The sequence below is a fragment of the Gigantopelta aegis genome, chromosome 5, assembly GCF_016097555.1.
Source record: "Gigantopelta aegis isolate Gae_Host chromosome 5, Gae_host_genome, whole genome shotgun sequence".
Lineage (NCBI taxonomy): Eukaryota > Metazoa > Mollusca > Gastropoda > Neomphalida > Peltospiridae > Gigantopelta > Gigantopelta aegis.
The window spans coordinates 18,222,158-18,244,765 of NC_054703.1; the positions used below are offsets into that span (position 1 = coordinate 18,222,158).

General features: G+C 40.8%; 1 protein-coding gene across 1 annotated transcript in view; it reads right to left on the reverse strand.

The window, feature by feature from the left end:
• LOC121373382 (atrial natriuretic peptide receptor 1-like) overlaps positions 1-22,608 on the reverse strand; it is a 72,610-nt gene that overhangs the window by 40,104 nt on the left and 9,898 nt on the right. Inside the window, exons 2-7 of the mRNA XM_041500011.1 lie at positions 19,583-19,778; positions 15,553-15,688; positions 11,209-11,300; positions 5,418-5,556; positions 5,134-5,218; positions 2,929-3,055 (exon numbers count right to left, since the gene is read on the reverse strand). Of these exons, the coding sequence (XP_041355945.1) occupies positions 2,929-3,055; positions 5,134-5,218; positions 5,418-5,556; positions 11,209-11,300; positions 15,553-15,688; positions 19,583-19,778 (775 nt within the window). The remainder of the gene's footprint in view (positions 1-2,928; positions 3,056-5,133; positions 5,219-5,417; positions 5,557-11,208; positions 11,301-15,552; positions 15,689-19,582; positions 19,779-22,608) is intronic.

Below are 22,608 nucleotides of genomic sequence, written 5' to 3' on the forward strand. Positions count from 1 at the left end.
AGTGACCTAAAATGCCTGGACACTATTTTGTTTTTGTTTTTGACTACAGGTAGGCCTACATACCCATAACTAGAAAAGGCTAACTGGATTTGGCAGTACTCTACAACGTATTTTATGAATTAAATATTGTTTATTTATAACGGTTTTGTTTTGGATTTATTGGTTTTCTTATGCGGGTTGTCGCCTATATTCACAAAGGCTGAGGCACATGCTATTCATAAACTTAAGTCTTTCTGTGGGAGTTGTCCAAAACAACCTGTCACACAGTGGATAACGTGTGACACCGTACAACACTGAAGACAATTTCCTGACCATGAGATACCACTATTAAGCGCATCATAAGCTTCCCTGTTGTTATCTACGAAACCAAGACCGTGTTCAGTTGGTCGATATGTCACGAACAATAACACTGGTATACAACGTATATCATCCTATCCTATCCAATTTATTTAACGTTAGGCGAAAACCAGTCTAGCAAATAAACGTGAAGCGCTCGGCCTTGTAAACAGGCTCCAGTCTATTTGGTGATCGGTGTACACCGGCTTCGACTGCATAGTGGTCAAGCCGCCGGTTTAAAGCTGACAGGTACTGGGTTCGCATCGTGGTACTGGCTTCCACACAGAGCGAGTCTTAACGACTCGATGGGTAGGTGTTAGACCACAACACCAAGTTATTCCTCGCTTAAAGCTCATTACATACAAACACAAACATCTATTAAAGTGGCATGTTATAACTCTGCTACAAAGCGCTAGTATTACGACCAGTGTGAAGTCGTCAGGTTCCAGTCGTACCGCAGTCCGTTATCTAGCAGACATGGTCTGTGCAGGGCGCTTCATTCATATTGACTTCATGCTATCACTCTAACCAGTGGACCACAACTTGTCAAAGGTTTTCCCCGTCTGTGGGAAAGTCCATATAAAAGGTTTTCCCCGTCTGTGGGAAAGTCCATATAAAAGGTTTTCCCCGTCTGTGGGAAAGTCCATATAAAAGGTTTTCCCCGTCTGTGGGAAAGTCCATATAAAAGATCCCTTGCTACTAATAAAAACTGTAGCAGGTTTTCTCCCTAAAACCATACATAAAACAAATACCAAATGTTTGACATCCAGTAGCCTATCATTAATAAAGCAATGTGCTCTAGTGGTGTCGTTAAATAAAACAAACAAGATAATACTCTGACATACGTGTGTGGATACGTAGTTCCATTCGACAAAACAAATAACAACTTTCCTTCGTTTCTAATTTGATGAAACGAAATTTATAGAAAAAAAATCTGAAAAAAACAAAACCAAAACAAGAAAAGAAAAAAAAGTGAAGGAGAATAAAGACGGAGGAAGTTGGGTGAGAACCTAAATTAGGTCAGCTGCCTCATGGGTTTCCTCTTCTTACAAATCAGTAGGGGAGAGAGGAAGCGCGCACTTTTTGAGCTTTTTTTACTTACAAATTACTGCTGCAACATCAATGCGAGAAAGATGAAGAGAAACTTTAATGATAAACCTGATATAAATTTAGTCTGAGGCAGGCAAACACGGCTGCACGGAATGGTGTCTTCTATCGAAATGTGTATCCTTAATTCGGCCGAAATTGTAATAAGTGAGACCCCATAGTATGTACGGATCTACGGGTTGGTGCTGGGTGAACGCAGCCCACTCGGGGACTTGGAACTGTCCCAAACCTCCAGTGTTTAATGGATGCAATAAACGCTACTTCGCCCTCTAGGTAATAGGAGCAATAGTTCTACAAGACAGCCACAGTTCCTTCACTGAAATATTACGATATGCGTTCGCGCATGATACTTACGGAAGCTATAGAAATGTATTTGATAGTGTTGGGGATCGGTTTCAATGCCATCATCGACCATCGGTTATAATTACATGAACGAAAGATGGATTTCAATAATAAGCATCACGCAACTAATGTCAAATTCACCGAAATAGACGCTACAAATCGATAATTTTACCTTTAATAACTGCTTAATACGTTTTGTAACCATGAAAACACCCTAAACCAACATATTTAATGCCATCATCTAAACGGGAGGAACAATTACAGTTAATATTTTGCCACAAACTCGATAATGGATTTTTATAATCGAACATCATCACATCGGTAAAGACAAACCAATTATTATTATCCACATGGTTCAAGATAACCGGGTTAATAATAATCATATGAAGCGCATGTGTAATAACAAGGGTAATGACGTCAGGTTGGGAAACGACGTCATAACATGACGTTGCTTACCCAGACTTAGCCCAGACTGTGCATGCGAAATATGACGTCATTTTGTCATCTCCTTCTAGTTGTGGTTGAAACATTTTGAGATGGCCCTTGTTATTCATTAAAACAAATTACAATAATAATATAGATAATAAAGAAATTATTACACTCGCGTGTGTGTCGTACTGGTTTTACGATACTTGTGTCAAGATTCATGTATTACCCTCGCTCTCGCTCGGGAAACACAAACATCCTGACACTCGTTTCGTAAAATCAGTACGACACACAAGCTCACACATATACAATAATAACTGTTGGAATCAGTTTTATGCAGATATAAAATTTTGAATACTGCTGATGGCATATTATAGTCAATATTCTCGAAAAACACCCACCTTTTTAAGGTCTAAGTACATTTAAATAATTTGTGTTTATCGTTTTGTGAGATAGCTGTAATATCTTGGTCGGCTGGGTATTTCCGTGGAAGATTGTAAATAATGAACACCACACGTCAGTGTATCTTGGAAATCTCTAGGCGTCTTCTTAAAAACGGCCTCCTCCGTGGAAACATCCGGCACCTGTTTCTCCTACAAGCGAGGTAACGGAGGTCTGTTTAACCTATCAGCAGTTTGACGAATCTACATGTATTTTACCACTAGCATGTAGAACGGCTGTTGACTATTTAAAATTGAAATCCTATTTAGAACTCACCCGATTCAGACTAAAATGACTCCCCTGACGCTCCATCTTCCGGTTCTTCTCGGGTGAGGCAAACATGATGTCTTCCCACTTGACTCGCCAGTTCATTTCCGCAAGTTCAGCTTCCAGTCGTATATGTCTTGAAATAATAATAATAATAATAATGATAATAATGAAATAATAATAATAATGATAATAATGATGATGATGATGATGATGATAATAATAATAATAATTTGGATAAATACTGATAACAAAATAATGTTAATAATATCATTAAAATAATGTATACTTAAGATCATTACGACTAGTAGTGGTTGCACTAGTGTAGTAGTAGAAGTCGTAGTAGTAGTTGTTGTTGTACTAGAAGTAGTAGCAGTAGAAATAGTAGTAGTATCAGATGTAGTAATAGAAGTAGTAGTAGTTGTGGTAGTAGTAGTAGTAGTAGAAATAGTAGAAGTATCAGATGTAGTAATAGTAGTAGTAGTAATAATTAGTAGTAGTAGCAGTAGCAGTAGCAGCAGCAGCAGCAGCAGGAGTAGTAGTAGTAGTAGTAGTAGTAGTAGTAGTAGTAGTAGTAGTAGTAGTAGTAGTAGTAGTAGTAGTAGAAGAAGAAGAATAAGAAACAGAAGTAGTAGTGGTGATGATGGTGATGGTAGTAGTTGCGGTTAATTTGGTGGTAGTTGTAATAGTAATAACATCAGTAGTATTAGTAGACGTAATAGTAACAGCAGCAGTAGTTTTAGTACAGCAACAGCAGCACAACATGTGAAGACAAAAGTGGTGATAGATGAGAAAAAGCCCAGAAGTAGTGTGGAGACGGGACATGATCCGTATTGCGAACCGATGGATCCAAACGGAAGGTTGTGTTGAATGATATGATTAAATATTGACTGCCTGTCGTAACGCCGGACTACAGCACGACAAACGGCGCCTGTCGGGGAACACGCCTCATTAATGCAGCACTCTTCATCGCAAGCACCATAAACAGACAATACATTGCGAGACATTTGTACACCATATTTGCATGGTTATGCCTGTAAACGTATGTCATGCATACATGTTTACAGAAGGAAGCGTGTGTTTTGGCACTATCAGCAGTCAGAGGTTACACGTTGTGGTGGTCACTGGCAGAATAAGATGTTCCGAGGATGCATTCAGGCAATGATTGTTTATTGTAACACGCGTGCCGTTATTCCTGTCGTCAGGCATGAAATCACTAGTTATTGAAAACGAATATAGGCGATTTGTCGTGTCTTCAGATATACATCCACAAGCTGACTTTATTACTATGTACTTGTAGGTGACTAGTAGATGTCTGGTAGGTGTCGTCAAGTGTAATCATCTAATATATACAACTATCTACACGAGTCATTATTGTCTTACCTGTATAAACATGAACGTGGGTATTAGATAGGGTGCTAAACATTTTACCTGTATACAACGCAATTATTATAATATTTACATGTATACAATGTTCTGGCTGTACATTTCGTAATGTTAATCATGATCATTATATTTAACTTATGTGCATACAATGTGATTATTATAATGTTATAGCTATACAAAACAGTGTGATTATTACCTGTACACAAACAACGAGATAGTATAATGTTTCACCTGTATAAAACCAATTTGAGTTTTACAATGTTTTGCCTGTACATAAATACGAAGTGTTATAATGTTTTACCTGTATACAAAGTGGTTATTATAATACACATGTACACATTAATTATTATAATGTTTTACTTGTACTCAAAGAGCGTGATTATTAGAATGTTTTACCTGTACACAGAGAGCGTGATTATTAGAATGTTTTACCTGTACACAGAGAGCATGATTATTAGAATGTATTACTTGTACTCAAAGAGCGTCATTATTAGAATGTTTTACCTGTACACAGAGAGCGTGATTATTAGAATGTTTTACCTGTACACAAAGAGCGTGATTATTAGAATGTTTTACCTGTACACACAGAGCGTGATTATTAGAATGTTTTACTTGTACACAAAGAGCGTGATTATTAGAATGTTTTACCTGTACACAAGGAGCGTGATTATTAGAATGTTTTACTTGTACTCAAAGAACGTGATTATTAGAATGTTTTACCTGTACACAGAGAGCGTGATTATTAGAATGTTTTACCTGTACACAAAGAGCGTGATTATTAGAATGTTTTACCTGTACACAAAGAGCGTGATTATTAGAATGTTTTACCTGTACACAAAGAGCGTGATTATTAGAACTAGGAGCAAAACGAATCCCAACACTATGATGACAATCCCGTACTCTGGAAAAGGTTCTGAAATAATAATAATAATAATAATAATAATAATAATAATAACGATAATGATACTACTACTAATAATGATAAAATAATAATAATAATAATAAGTTACACACACCCCCACAACTGATGATTGGGATTATAATAACGATCGCATTTCAAATTGTATTGCACGTCAGTTTTCATTTGTTAAGATCTAACTAGCACGTATTACCATCTGGTGGACACTTGGACCCGTCGTATCCACATTCAGGGGTGTCCGGGGGCGGGCCAGTCCTCCCGCCAGCCCAGTGGATCTTCTTGTCCGGCACTGGTTCGTATTGTTTGCGGTTGCCATAGTAATTGGCTACAACCTGCAAAGTAAATGAATACATGAATAAACAAACGATGGAGAGAGAGAGAGAGAGAGAGAGAGAGAGAGAGAGAGAGACCTATTCAATTCAATTTATTGCATATTGCCAAAACAAACTGGTTTCAGCAAACAAATACAAAACCAAACATACAACATCAATAACAACAATACTATATAGAGAAATACAGAGTTAGGACAGAGACACAGTCAAATATTGAAGAAGGCAGGGAAACAGAATATAGTTTTCTCATATTTTGGCATTGTAAAACACAATCAGAAATCTATAGTGTCCCTTACTGCTAATTTCCTTCAAAGGAATGTAAATAGCGATCAATGCTCTGTCCATTTCATTAAGTCATGTCCATTGCATTACGTGGCGTCCATTGCATTACGTGACGTCCATTACATTACGTGGCGTCCTGTGCATTACTAGATGTCCAGTGCATTACATGACGTCAATTTTCAGCAAGTGACTTTCATTCGATTAACATCTCCCAAGGTCTGACCAATGCGATTATGTGGGAACCGTAATGTGATTTCGTTTAGCGCTTTACGTCCCAGTTTTCACCATTCACAATGGCTGGAGGAAGCCTGACCGTGATGGATCTCCATACCCACTTAATACAATGGGGTCGACGTGCCACGAAAACCTCACCAATTGACACTGTTCGTAAAGGGAACACGGGCAAATCTAGGACAGTTTTCTGCGGCCACTCTACACTTGTGTAGACGTGTTACGGTTCGCTATTGCCTAAAGCGATAATTTCATTGCACTATCCGGTGTCGGACATCAGTGCAAACATGTGAAGAGGTCCCTTGAGAAAGCCTCAGCGACCTCTTTAGGCGCTTCACTAAGTAACAAGCTCATTTCAAAGCTCAAATGTCGAGCATATTTTTATTATTTAATCATACATAATAGTCAACTGTATTACACTATTTATTTATTTTTAAACAGCTGTTCCTGTAATCTTCGGCAATTCTTCTTTATTTCTAGACTACACATGACATTCAGTTGCATTTGTGTATATGTGTGCGCGTGTGTGTGGCGGGGTTAGGGTGAGAGCGTGTGTGGTGGGTGTGGGGTGGGGGTGAGGGATGCGCGTATGCGCGCGAATACATGTACATACATACCATGTGCTAAAATTACAATATCTTAGATAGTTCCCGATCATCGTAATGTCCTAAAATTGCATCAGTTTTCTACATTTTAAGACCGTTATACTTTTAGTTCAACAATTGCGTTTTTAAAATAAAAAACAACAACATGATTTTGTAAATATTACAACAGAAATGTGTACAAATCGTCATTATTGTTCTGTTTGAGCGCGAATATAATTTCACAAAAAGGTCAAATAAGCTATATGGGATCTTTCTTTTGAAATTGTGTAGTTCATAAAGGTTAAATATGTAAAACATGAACAAAATGTTTCTGCACTGTCTTTTGAAAAATTGTGTAAATGTTAAATTTATTATCTTCATGTGGAGTCTGCGATAACGTTTATTAAACTACGTAGATTGTGCAAATACTAGAGAATCGTGTCACAAACAATTACCAGGTGACGTGTTGTCCACGCTAGGCTTCAAAACAGGCTACCAGTTGGAACGGAAGATAAACGAGTGGGTTGATGTTCACCACAGGACACATCTCTTTCCCGGACTTGTATCTGTGCCAAGACCATTATATCACTTAAGAGAACAATTATGTGATCCAATGCAGTCTCTTTATTGCATTTCATGGGTTCTGCCAAAACACGAATTGATCAATTGCCGATGTAACACACTGCTGGAATTACAGCTAGGCGAGAGAATCGAAAACGTCCCTTAGGTGTCTTCTCCATTTCGTGATGAATGACACATTCGTGTATTGCTCTCCATGCCTTACTAGATACGTGCATTCGTTACAGCACTGTTTTTATTTAAATCTTGAATTTTTATATTGATGTTGATTATCACTTTATTTGTTTGCATTACCATAGTTTGACACCCAATAGCCGATGTATTTTTCGTGCTGGGGTGTGACTGTCGTTAAACAATCATTCATTCATTCATTCTTTCCATTGTATACACAATACTGGACATGACTTTCCAACTAGATACGTGCATTCGTTACAGCGCTATGTGTTGCATTGTATATTGTAAGACTAGATACACAATACTGGAAACGAGTTTCTTACTAGATACGTGCATTCGTTACAGCGCTATGTGTTGCATTGTATATTGTAAGACTAGATACACAATACTGGAAACGAGTTTCTTACTAGATACGTACATTCGTTACAGCGCTATGTGTTGCATTGTATATTGTAAGACTAGATACACAATACTGGAAACGAGTTTCTTACTAGATACGTACATTCGTTACAGCGCTATGTGTTGCATTGTATATTGTAAAGCTCTAGTCACACATAGCTAAAGACCATTTTACGACCACTTGCGACCACAAAGCCCCATTAATATCGGCAACCTTGTTGCGACCAAAAGCAAAAAACTTGTCCAAAAATGGTAAGCGACTGATTGCCGATCAGTTGGGGATCAGTCGCCGGTCGGTCGTATGACCAGTCGCCGAAATTTGTAAGACCTGGGAAAAGTGGTTGGCGATTCGTTGGCGACTGGTTTGCGACTGGTTGGGGACTAGTTTCCGACTGGTAGGCGAGTGATCGGAGTTCGATTGCAGATCAATTGCCGATCGATAGCCAACCTTTTTGAGATGGCTTTGGGTGGCATGGCTGTAGTAGTTGTACTCTGGCTAATTTGAGATGGCTTTGGGTGGCATGGCTGTAGTAGTTGTACTCTGGCTGATTTGAGATGGCTTTGGGTGGCATGGCTGTAGTATTTGTACTCTGGCTGTTTTGAGATGGCTTTGGGTGGCATGGCTGTAGTATTTGTACTCTGGCTGTTTTGAGATGGCTTTGGGTGGTATGGCTGTAGTATTTGTACTCTGGCTGATTTGAGATGGCTTTGGGTGGCATGGCTGTAGTATTTGTACTCTGGCTGATTTGTTCTCTTGGTCTTGTCTCTTGGTCGGCGAAGAGCAAATGAATGGGAATTGGAACTCTATTTACGTGCCCATATCTACAGAGGTTCAGGCACGCCCACCCCGGACTTAGCCTCTGACTTCGCCAGTGACCAATTCCGGGACAGGAGTGTGGGAGGGGGGTTAAGTTTGAGGTGGCCGAAATTTGGAAACAATTTAGTAAGTTGAGAATAACCATGTCTGGAATCAATTAGAGGCCAAACAAAAAATTAGACTGCTCATCCAAAGTTGAAGGTGATTGGAGCAATTTAGACGGACTGCCAAAAATAAAGGGTGCCAGACTATTTATAAAAGATTAAAAAATTTTTTTGAGATGGCGGCCAAAAAGGTTAAAGTCTGACTAAGTCCATACTCACGGAAGCAATGTTGACTAGGGAGGTTGGCGCTACGGCGAGTGGAGGAAGTCAGTCGTCCTAAGGTTCGGAAGAGCTGGTTGTTGTGTTGGTCTCTGCAGTAGAGTGATGACGGTTGGGTAGGCTCTTCCGAAGACCTTTTTAGTCAACTTGTGGATGATAAGGTTGTCCATTTCGGGGAGCAGGAAAGCTTGGTTCACCAGGTGTTTCCATCGGTGGGTGATGCACGCTGCGGCCTTCTTGCTGTCCTTTGCCGAGACGCATTGAATCGCGAAGTCCCCTTCAAAATCCACCAGTGGCTCGTACGGGATCGACATGCCTTGTGAGAAGAGCTTCTTGGACCTGTCCTTGACAAGATTGACGTAGCGGGGGTTGAGCTTGCCTCCCTGCAATGTCCAATCTTGTCCCTCGTTCACTGCCGGAGTTGGTGTTTGTCGCAGTCTTGAAGAGTTGGCGCCTCACTGGTTGTCTGCCTTCCTCTTCCCAACGGCCGGTTGACGGGCCGGCTTGTCAACGGGGGCCACCTGTAAAGTTGCCGAAGTCGGGACTGGTGTTGGGGGCGGTGACGGTCCTTCGTACATAGCTGTGTCCAGGACCGCCCCTGGTGTAGTGGAAACGTCAGTATCCAGGTCAGCTGGAGCCTCTTCTTTCTTCTTCTGTTTCCTAGGAGCGGCGGTGGGCGGCGAAGCAGAAGGAGGGTTTTGACTCCCCCTGGACCGCCCCTGACGCACGTTTCCTCTTCCTCCACCTTTCTTTCTTCAGTTGCCGGTCACCATACACCAGAGTCACGGTTGCCCGAGATCCGGTGTAGGCGACGCGGTATTCATGCAAAGTTCCATACGTAGAAATAAGTCCCCCCAGGTGTGTGTGTGTGTGGGGGGGGGGGGGGGGGGGGGCAACGCTGGAATGCATAGCGACACGTCTGTCAACATCTCTGAAAAATTTCGGAATGCAAATGAATGGGGAATGGGAACTCTGTTTACGTGCCCATATCCACAGAGGTTCAAGCACGCCCACCCCGGACTTAGCCTCTGACTTCGCCAGTGACCAATTCCGGGACAGGAGGGTGCAAATGAATGATCGCAGACCTTTCAGCATATGCATTTATATGGTGCTATCACGTGCGAGTTGTCGCAAGCGGTAGACGATCGGTCGCAGATTGGACGCCGATTGGTTGCTGGTTTTTGTCACAGTGTGCCACGGTCGCCGACTAGTAGGCGATCAGTCAGCGACAATTCTTCCTTGGTCCCCAACTGATCGCTGAGTGGTCTGGGATCAAAATACTAACACCCCCCCCCCCCCCCTACCCCCCGCAACCCAAGAAAAAATCACTTTGCGACTAATTTGCGACCGGTCTGTGACTGATCGGCAACTAATCCCCAACCTATGAAAAAGCTTGGCGACCTTTTGGCGACCAATTTGGTCGCAAGAAGGTTCTTGGTGCAACACCTGCAAACTTCTTGCGACCACAATGACGAAAAAGTGATCGGCGATCAGAGAAGACCAATTTAAGACAACTAAAGGCTACTAAAAACCTTTTTACGACCATCTGCAACCAACTTGCAACCACCCGATGTTTTTGTGGTCGCAAGTGGTTGTAAGAGGTCACAAGCCTAGTGTGACTGGGGGTTAAGGCAAGATACCATGCTTGGATTTGTCAAGTGATCAAGTTTGGCAAATCTGGCGTGTTTCGGATCGTCTTGATGTTTACATTTGGCTCAAATTAAATTGTGCGCGAAACGAAGACAATCTCTTTATTACATTTCACGGATGTTTCCCAAACCTGTATTGATCAACTGTAAAACACTACACATTGGTTTCAGCGGCTTTAACATTTTAAATAAAAAAGTAAATATACTAGAAATATTAACAAGGGGTGATAATTAATTTAAATATATTTTGAATATGAATTAGTTGGTAGGTAAAAGAATACGTAATATTTGTATTTTTCACAAATTGAATTCTCCGATTCATTCATATATTTACCATGTTTTGGAAATTGTTTCTGCTGGGGCGTCGATAAATATTGATTGATTGATTGATTGATTCATTCATTCATTCCATCTCTCCCCTTCCCTCTTTATCTCTGTCTCTCTGTCTGTCTCTGTCTGTCTATCTGTCTGTGTCTCTCTGTGTGTCTCTGTGTGTGTGTGTGTCTCTCTCTCTCTCTCTCTCTCTCTCTCTCTCTCTCTCTCTCTCTCTCTCTCTCTCTCTCTCTCTCTCTCTCTCTCTCTCTCTCTCTCTTGTGTATAAAAAATTTACTTACTTCAAATATGCCTGTATCCGGGTTGAGATCCAGAAGAGAATAGTCAGCATTTCTGTCTCCGTTTTCGTCAATGCTAACCGTGCCTGTGATTCCTGATCAAGGAACAGAGAACAAGACGAGAATAAGCATCGGATGAAAATGACTGGATGTATATTTCAACCCCCAACCCCCACTAGACTCATCGAAGGTCTGACCCTGGTTATATAATTTACAAGACTAAGTATGACCGATCTGAAGTTATGCAAGCTGTAGAGTCAAAGTTGCTCTCAAAGTTGGTGTATACACACTGCTGTGGGCAGACACTCTTCATAGCTGAGGTAGTCTAGACGAGAAATCTCAAAATGTGACCCCTAAGAAGCATTTTTGGGTAAAAGTTGGGAACAAAACTTTTTAACATAATTTGGATATGCTGAATCCAAATTTGTCGGTTCCCAAGCAGGATTTTGAGTCAAAATGGCAAAACACAATTGGCCGCCATATGGTTACTAAAGTAAAATAATGTAATATTTTGGCTTATTCCTAAATAATTTAGGTAAAAAATAAATATATTTAATATTACTTTGATGTTTTATCAATAATTTCAAGATGGCCGCCATTTGTCTACTAAATCTGAAAATATAACATCTGGGCTTTTAATTCAGGTACTTTTGCTACATTGGTGGCTATTTTGTGTCATCTAATTAATATTTGATATTTCTGTAATGTTTTAATTAGTAACATTATGAAAATTCCAAGATGGCCGCCAGATAAAATTTCCGAAAAAGTAACTTTTAGAAGTATTGTTAATTAAAAGTGGGAAATATGGGTTTCTAAGAAAATTTGAACATGCTGATTTAAAAAATAGTGGTTCCCAAGCTGAATTTTAAGTCCTTGACCTACTAAATCTATATCATCAAACAAAATAAAAATGGCAAAACAAAAATGGCCGCCATGTTTACTAAAATAAAATAATGTAATATTTGAATGAGTAAGTTATGATATTATTAGCTATTCCTATCTCTTTTGTGTCCTAGAAATGATATTTCATATTTCTGTGATGTTTCATTGAAAATGTCAAGATGGCCGCCATATTTTTACTAAACCCAAAAATGTAACATTTAAGCTGCTATTTAAAGTACCTTTGGTCCACATGGCTAATGCATAATTAATGCTATATAGAAATGTAACTTACAAAGCAAGGATATCTTTCTGTCCCATCACTCAAATGAGCATTGAAAAAGTTCGGTATTTGGCATGTCCATTTATGTGTCACTGCAATTTATATGGTATTCATACATGTGTCCTGGTCTTCACTGTGACTTTTGCAGCCACACAGTGTTGTACAAATTAATCCAGATTTTCTGCATTTGTATCGGAGGGTCCTACCTTGCAACATACCGACCTCGGTGGCGTTGTGGTTAGGCCATCGGTCTACAGGCTGGCGGGTACTGGGTTCGGATCCCAGTCGAGGCATGGGGTTTTTAATCCAGATACAGACTCCAAACCCTAAGTGAGTGCTCCGCAAGGCTCAATGGGTAGGTGTAAACCACTTGCACCGACCAGTGATCCATAACTGGTTCAACAAAGGCCATGGTTTGTGCTGTCCTGCCTGTGGGAAGAGCAAATAAAAGATCCCTTGCTGCCTGTCGTAAAAGGGTAGCCTATGTGGCGACATCGGGTTTCCTCTAAAAAACAATGTCAGCATGACCATATGTTTGACGTCCAGTAGCCGATGATAAGATAAAAAAAAAAATCAATGTGCTCTAGTGGCTTCGTTCAATAAAACAAACTTTACTTTACATTGCAACATATTATTTCCAAGTAAACTGCTGGAATGGGATTCCAGGACATCAACATAGGCTGCAGACTTGATTCACAGTACTGCCACCCCATGTTAATTGGTGAAGGAAGTTCTGGTATGGCACAGTGAGATTGTCTCCAGATCAATGTTTGATAATGAATTCTCTTTATGTGAAACTACAGGGTATCGCGTGTTAGGGGCAAAGCTTCTGGTTTGTTGGCCTTGAAACAAAACATGTCGTTCTGCACAAAATTAATCGGTTTGATTTACACTGTATATTCTGCACTGTATATTCTGTTGATTTTCTGATGGCATCTGTGAGTTCACCTACTCCTAAGCCACTGAGTAAGTGATGGTCCGCTTTGAAGACCTTCCATGATGACCGCTTCATGTGATTTGATATATAAGAAGTCGTGTCGCATCCGGTAAGCGCATGGAAAGGAAGCAGTGATGTTGCTGAATTTGTTAGCAGGTTGCTGAATACTTTTTCGATGGGTATATATCTCTTTTGTTTTGACGTGCCTGGCATCATCCAAAGGCTCCTGCACTGTACGGTACACGAGGAAAATGGGAAACCAGCAGCACGAGGACATCCGTATCTCTTGATGATACAACAACCATATTGAATCGGTTCTGGATAGCATGCAACATCAACCTAGTATCGGCCTCATCGTGTGCAGCTCTCAGGGAAGCGAAATCGGTTGAGATGTTTGACGATTGAACTTCTTGTCCATCTACAAATCCGCCAGCAACAACAATTTCTGTATGATCGGCCTTGTTCTCTTGTAGAGCCATGAAATTTGGCTATGTTTTTTTTGGTAGGGTTACATCGGCTGAGCTTTCTTTTTGCGTCGTACTCTAATGTTGGACTCTTCCAAATATCTATTAAAAAATGACATCCACTCTTTGATAACTGGTACCACTTTGCAGTACTGCCAGGATAAATGTGTTTGCTAGGTCACCAAAATTCACTGTATTAGGAGGTTTTCCAATTCCAACAACTAGTGCTTGCCCATCTATAATAAGGCATGATGCTTTATCTTGAAGATTAATTGTTTCAGGGTATTTACTTGTATCCAGTGCGAAGTGTGCCATTCATTTCAGCAAGTGCTAGAGGTACTGGCTCATGGTTCAATCTTTGGAATGTATCGACCAATAATTCCTCATCTTCGTTGTCCCGTTTTTAACTTGCTGTTGTACCCTCATTCTGATGAAGAGTGTGACCAGGACATAATTCGTACATTGAATATGTTTCAGTTGCTATTTGAGATCGCAGGTTGTAAGAAAGGGCCCACCTACACAGAGCTGACGCTATCTTTGTGATACCGACAACTCCACCACCTTTCTTGTCAGTGCAATTTAGTAATTCCTGTGTTTGATCGGGGTCCCCCTGATTGAATCTATAGGCAGCACGCTTGACAACAAAACTGTCATCTTTGAACGCTGAGAGCACATCTGAAGGAAGCTGATGCATTGCTGCCAGATAAATAGGACCCCATATTGCATAGTTGTAATAATCATAATGCATGAAGTACGGCAACATGAGACTAAAGGAGTGGATGTGTAGGTCCCAAATGCCATTATACTGGCATCGAGTGAACAGTAACAGAATAGAGACCATTTCCATACACTGCCACCAAACGGAGAAATTCACATTTTCTGCTGAATTTGTTTTTCTACAAAGTTTGCCAACAAGCTTCTGAAATTATAATGTAAACTTGCCATTATACTTTTGTCATTTGGCGGCCATTTTGGGGGGTTTTGGGTGGGGGTGAGGGAGATTTAGAATGTCAAGAACTGAAAATCTAGCTTAGTAAGCATGATTTTTGGAATCAGAATGTTCAAATTGTCTTAAAAAGCCGTGTTATCCACTTTTACCCAATACTTCCCCGACACATTACCTTTTAAGACATTTTGTTTAGCGGCCATCTTAGAATTTTCGTACTCTTACTAATTGAAAACATCACAGAAATATCAAAATAACAATTTTCTGACACAAAATAATCACCAGTGTAGCAAAGGTACCTCAATTAACAGCTTAAATGTTACATTTTGGGGTTTAGTAAAAAATATGGCAGCCATCTTGAAATTTTCAATGAAACATCACAGAAATATCAAATATCAATTCTAAGATACAAAAGTGATAGGAATAGCTAATAATATCATAACTTTACTCGTTCAAATGCCGAAACATTACATTATTTTATTTTAGTACCATATGGCGGCCATTTTTGTTTTGCCATTTTGAAGGTGAAGGACTGAAAATCCAGCTTGGGAACCAACAAATTTGGATTCAGCATACCCAGATTATGTTAAAAAGTTTGGTTCTCTACTTTTACCCAAAAATGCTCCTAAGGTTTTAAATAAGGTCTTTTTTCAGAAATTCGTCTAGATTAAGGTGTGTACCCAGGGAAGCGTACTTGAACATTAATTGAACAAAATCATTAAAACTAGCATAAAACAAAGTAAACTGGAATAACAAAAAGCCCCCCCCCCCCCAAACCTGTCAGCGTCACGACGACGACAATAACAACAACAACAACAACAACAACGGCGGCACCCACCTTCAAATGTCCGGTTCCACATCCGCTTTGTGATAGCTATGCCGTCCGACACGGAGCCGTTCGCCGCCAGGGTTTCGTTCAGGGCTAGAGCGTACAGAATGACTGCGTCGTGAAACGCACCCACAAAACTGTTTACCTGTCAAGCAAAACCAAGGACGGTCAGTGACAACATAAAACGCTGAAATACACACTGTATTCTTCTAGCACTTATTTTTATTAATTTTTTTTATTTTTTTTTTATTTATTTTTTTGGGGGGTGGGGGTGGGGGTGGGGGTGGTGGTGTTTAAAATATTAATGGCATTTAAAACTACAGTTATTTCGATGCATGGGCTGAAGAGTAAGAGGGGAAACCCGTCCCGTCATATAGGCGACAATTTTTTAATTTTTTTTATTAGTATCGTCCTTTGCCCTGTTTCGGTGAGGTTCCTGTTTCGGCGACTGCGTCGTTTGTGCGCAACAGTACGTACATTTGAATAGTTTTAGAACGAACAGCTTTTTAATTTATTGATAGAATGTTTAAAACAAAGTTCGTTTTAAGGCTACATTTGGAAAAGCCTTATTTTATAACTGTCAGAGAGTTCCGGTACCGTACCACATTAGATGTCAAGGACAGGACGTTCAGGTTCTGTTTCTACAAAATAACAAAGTATGAATAATACAATGGAAGGAGAAATCAGGCTTCTGTGCTTTGATTTAACCATGTCAGTTAGGTGCATGGAGAAACAAGTCGGAGAGTAACGTAACGTGGATACCAGTGACTGGCGTATATGCCATATTCCCGTATTATTAACGCAACGTGGATACCAGTGACTGGCGTATATGCCATATTCCCGTATTATTATGACACTGGAACTACGACACGTACGTCACTGGGTACACCGATAACAGAATGAGTCACAACTAGACCCCTAACATCGACACTTCAATACATAGTAGATACATTAAACCTAATTTGTTTTCAATTATTTACACAGCGGATACAAGAGAATGAGCGAAAGTTACTCGACTTGCATTAAAAGCGAAACGAGCAGCAACAGAGTTCAATTCAATATGCTTCTTAGTTAACATAACAAGACTTGAATTTTTATAAATAGCGCTAACAAAATGGATCTCCCGCGAAACCCCCCATGAAGCCAGAGATTGAATGAAACTCAATTCGAAAACCATAAATCAAACATAGAGTAAAAGGTTCATTAGCATTAAAAAGAGCAAGAGTATCAAGTCATATTTGTTACATTGTTGTTTATTGCCAGCCACTGGTCGCTCGTCTTATATAATTATCGACAGCAAACCAGAAATAACTTAACGAAAAGGTTGATTGTGTTTATTTCAACTGATTTATGGCAAATATGCGTCAAAACAAAATGTGATTCCCACGCTATTGGTGACTATACCATTCCCCACTTTAAAAGCACTTGAGACTTTCTGACTAAAACATAGTTTTCTGTTTAAAATAACCAATTGTTTAAATATAGTTAGTTAAACTAGTGTTTGTCGTGTACATAACCTGTTACACGTTTTAGCTCGGCAGTCCCACAAGTCAGCCTTTTCAAATCTGATCTGGAGAAAGTCAATGCTTCTGTTACTGGTCATTCAAACAGTTCTGAATGGTTTAGCATTCTGACAATTTGTTAACAAGCATTTGATTTCAAGAGGTAGTTGTGAAAACGCGGTACCGGTGAGATCACACCAAAACTACTTTGAACGTGTATAAAGATTGGAAAACAAACAACGCGACAGATGCAGAAACATATATGATAAAAATGGAAGTAACATAAGATGTTGCAAGATGATGTTCTTCTGTCTGTATGTTTGTCCGTCTCTTCCTCTACCCTCCACATATTTCCCTCTCCGTGGCTCTGTCTCTTTCTTTATTTCATTCACACTATATTATCCAAATCTCTCTCTCTCTCTCTCTCTCTCTCTCTCTCTCTCTCTCTCTCTCTCTCTCTCTCTCTCTCTCTCTCTCTCTCTCTCTCTCTCTCTCTGTCTGTCCGTCGCTCCCTCCCTCCTCCTTCTCCCTCTCCCTCTCCCTCTCCCTCTCCCTCTCCCTCTCTCTCTCTCTCTCTCTCTCTCTCTCTCTCTCTCTCTCTCTCTCTCTCTCTCTCTCTCTCTCTCTCTCTCTCACCACAAACAAACTTAACCGTTAATCTCTGTAATGGGTATCACACAACTTTAAATATCCATCATATCAATTACATAGATGATAGCTTCCACGCGACCCGCCCATCACACACGTGATCGGTTTCCAGTCTGATTAAGTCATTTGTTTATACGGTTGCTTTCACCCGATTCGGCTAGTTATGCACGCATGGCCGCTTGGACGTGAGTAGGTCAGTTGCACGCATAGACTGGTCGATACACGGTCTCAACCTACAAACACCGCTGCACCTTTTGTTCAGAGATACACAATTACACAGCAAATTCTATTAAATTGATGAAAATTATGTCATGGGACTATTTCTCGATCTCCAGATTTCCTAGGCTAACGAGATAACAGAGGTCGAGATAACGAAGTTTTACTGTATATATCCTTCTAATTTATAATGTCTATATTTTGTTGTGATGAATTTTCTTTATTTATGTTGAACACTGCTTTCAAGATTTTGTTTACAGCCAGGACTATAGTCCTGTTCAATTGTTTAGACAATAAGTTTGTTGCAAATGTTATATGTATTTAATTATTATTCAATCCTTGTTTTTTTATATATGCAGGAACACAAACCCAAACCCCGACAGATGTTATATATATATATTTCATCATCTAAATAGACGAGGTTTAGTTATTTCAATTTCAAACAAATCTCTGTGTGTTTTGAATGCACGTTCGTCTCGTTATCAACACCAAAAGTTATTTGCAAAACAAAATATTAGGATCCGAAGCACACGATTTCTCTATGTGATTTCAAATATACATATACTTAATTAACTTTCCGTTGCATTCATTACAACATAGCGTCATCCCATTGGTACAGACGTAGGAAGGGGAGTTTGTTCAATTCTCGATGAACGTAAAAATTACATTGTCAGGTAACGTCATATCTGATGACGTCATCTTATATGGGCAAGTTGTCTTATTGAACGTTATTGTTTATGGACCAAAAGTAATTCAAACTAAAGTATGAAGTTTTAGTGTTATTGTTAGCAACTATCATTCAAATTTAATTATAAGTATTGTCTCTCATTTCTTTTACCGTGGTTAGGCCATCGGTCTACAGGCTGGTAGGTACTGGGTTCGGATTCCAGTCGAGGCATGGGATTTTTAATCCAAATACCGACTCCAAACCCTGAGTGAGTGCTCCGCAAGGCTCAATGGGTAGGTTTAAACCACTTGCATCGACCAGTGATCCATAACTGGTTCAACAAAGGCCATGGTTTGTGCTATCCTGCCTGTGGGAAGCGCAAATAAAAGATCCCTTGCTGCTAATCGGAAAGAGTAGCCCATGTAGTGGCGACAGCGGGTTTCCTCTCAAAATATGTGTGGTCTTTAACCATATGTCCGACGCCATATAACCGTAAATAAAATGTGTTGAGTGCGTCGTTAAATAAAACATTGCTTTCTTTCTTTCTCATTTCTTTTACGTTCATATGGGTATGAACACAAAATATCCGCAAATTTATGTTAGAACGGCTTCGAGGATTCACACAGTTTGCGGATGATTTTTGTTTTGTTCATAGCCCGATGAACGTAAAAGAAATAACAGAAATATATACACACAGACACACACTAGGCGCACGCTCCTCTTCAACCAACACTAGAAACCGTAATACTATTGAATATTTTAATCACATTCTGTTGGTAAAACTTAATTATAGCTTCGAAGCTATACTTAAATTAAATACACAATATCGATAAAATAAATAAGGAACATGAAAAGTATGTAGCTTGTTGAATAAAAGACGTTTTGGGACAAACTAAATATATAGGCCTATACTGGTGATATTTTCTTAAGTCATTTAGTGGAAGTCTCCTTGTGAGATTCTGACTTTACCACTGTTTGCTATTCTGGACAGAACCCCATATTTTACCTCTTCTTCCCCATAGGTGAAGTTCTTGTACATCTTGCTGGCTCGGGTCTTGACCTCCTTCGAGAAATCCTTGTACTCGGTACTCGTGGGTTTCCGTAGCGTGACGGTCATCAGCGCGTCGTACGCCTCACGCGCCATCGTGTTGCGCTCCGCAGTGTCGTTATCGCGGTGCCACGGCCGCTCGCTGGCGTTCTTACTGAAACACACACAAACAAACAACTAAGTAAATAAATAAATAAATAAATAAATATATATATATATATAAATATATATATATACCGTTACACCTTTTGTTACTACTTAAAGTTTCACGCTATAAGCGATCATCAGATCATGTAGCAGTGACTTCACAACAGGTGCAGTGGGTACGGGCTATTCTTTTTCGGCTTAGCTTAGGTGGCTGTGTTAATCCATGTGGGTGGGTGTCGGCATTTGGATATACGTTCATTTCTCTTGTTCAGCGAGTTGATCCCTATAGCCATTCCAATCCTTGTTACGATGAAGCAGGACCTATGTTCATGCTCTCTGGAGTTACCCCCCAACCTGGGGTGACTCATAACAACGTATGGAGTGTTATTGGAGTACCGCGTCGCGTACACCGGGTCACGGGCAACCGTGACCTTGGTGTACGGTGACCCGGTAAAGAAACCACCTAGGAGGAGAAGGAGGAGGAAGACGGACGCGCCAGGGGCGGACCGGGGGAGGTCAAAACCGGTAGCTCAACTACCGGCGGCGACTTTTCCCGTTGTACACCCCAAGCCCCAGTCAACACCAGTGAGGCCAGCTGTTCCAGCTCTGCAGGATCCAGTTGACGACTCGCCAGTGGCGGACACGGTCTTTAACCAGGCCCTGATGGAATCGCCACCCACAACTCCGACTACTTCAACCCCCGGGATTCCAGCGATGCCACCCCCACCCAGGAAGAGTGGAGCTGTAGAGTCCCAGGCCCGTCTTGTGGTCGTTGGAAAACGAAAGGCGATTGTGTCACCAGGCGACCAACCAGCCAAGCCAAGTCCGCCGACACAACCGCCCCCACCTACTTCATCTCCAGCGAATGACCAGCCCGCTGAACAACCTTGGTCACTGCAGGCCGGCAAGCTACCAACACGCTACGCGAGGCTAGTGAAGACCAACATTGGGGATGTCCGTCAGCTCCTTTGTGAACCGAGCCCGGAGTCGTATCAACCTCTGCCACGAACCGAAGGAGAGTTCTCGGTGCGTAGGATCACGATAAACGATGGGAGAGGGATCTGCCTTACCGTCCGCCGGAAGGGACTTTTCAACCAAGGGATGCTTCTCGATGAAATGGACAACCCGACCATCCACCGCGTCATCAAGACCGTTGCCGGGGAAGATTACCGTCCAATCACCGAGAGCATCGCCAAGTCCGCAAACCGGTACGCCCTCAACCATCTGGACTCGTCCCTATTCATCGCCTCTCCGTGACGACATCCCCGCTAACAACCTTTCCTAGGATAGGTAACAACATCTTTTTTTGGGCTAGTTAGACTTTAAACGTTTTGGAAGCAGTTCAAAATTCTTTTGTTTATTTTTTTATAAGTAGTCTAACGCATTTTATTTTGGCGCCCGTTCAATTGCTCAAAATCACCTTAGAAACCTTTTGGCTGAGCAGTCTTAACTATTTTGGGTTAAATTTTAGAGTCCGGACATGTTTTGGATGCAGTTACTCTTTGTAAACTTAGGTAAAATACAGGCTTCACCGAGGAATCGAAATTCAGCCAATCAGAGCACGGCTCCCACTCGGTGTACTTCAAGTTTGCGAAGTGTCTGCTATTTGGTCCGCGCTCGCGTTGACCTTACTAAATGGCTTTTTTCCAAATTCCGCCCACCTCAAACTTACCCCCCCCCCCCCCCCCCCTGCTCCGGAGTTAGTCACTGGCGAAGTCAGAGGCTAAATCCGTGGTGGGCGTGCCTGAACCTTCGTGGATAGGGGCACGTAAAATGAGTTTCCCAGTTTCCCCAGTTTCCCCAGATCCCTATAGCTTTCAGTACTTCCAGCTTTTCCTCAATGCATAGAATGCACTGCCCCGTGCTTCTCTTGAAGGTGTTCACTTTCCTTATTACGCGCCACGTTATTGCGTACTCAAATGTATTTCGACAGCTCTGTTTCCTTTTTGTACTTGCTGTGCATGAAAGACTTCTTGTGGTTGGCATACCTTTCTTTGAAAGACCCCCCTGTGAGGCCTATGTATGTTTTGCATGGAGTGTTAGTGGTATGCACTGCACCTTCATATATAACTGATTTAGTGAGGCAATTTCCCTCAAGTGGGCAATCATCCTTATTTCTGCAGGTGCATTTGTTCTCTGTTTGCTTGTTGCTGTCTTCGGCGATGATTTTTGCGTTGTGGTGTTGTATGGTCGTTTTCATGTTTCCTGTTACATGTCGCTCATAGCTTGAAACTTTATGTAGTAACAAAAGGTGTAACGGTATATATATATATATATATATATATATATATATATATATATATATATATACTGGCTCCCCATGAGGTAGAGCACTATACCAGCCACACCAGGAAGAATACTGTATTGTATTGTATTGTATTGTATTGTATTGTATTGTATTGTATTATATATATATATATATATATATATATATATATATATATATATATATGTACTATATGCAGCCAGGCAAATACTTAGACCGATAGAAAAACGGACAGACAGGCAGTAGGGTAGCTAGCTAGACAACAGCCAATACATAGCTAGATAGACGGACAGACAGGCAGTAGGGTAGCTAGCTAGACAACAGCCAATACATAGCTAGATAGACGGACAGGCAGGCAGTAGGGTAGCTAGCTAGACAACAGCCAATACATAGCTAGATAGACGGACAGACAGGCAGTAGGGTAGCTAGCTAGACAACAGCCAATACATAGCTAGATAGACGGACAGACAGGCAGTAGGGTAGCTAGCTAGACAGCAGCCAATACATAGCTAGATAGACGGACAGACAGGCAGTAGGGTAGCTAGCTAGACAACAGCCAATACATAGCTAG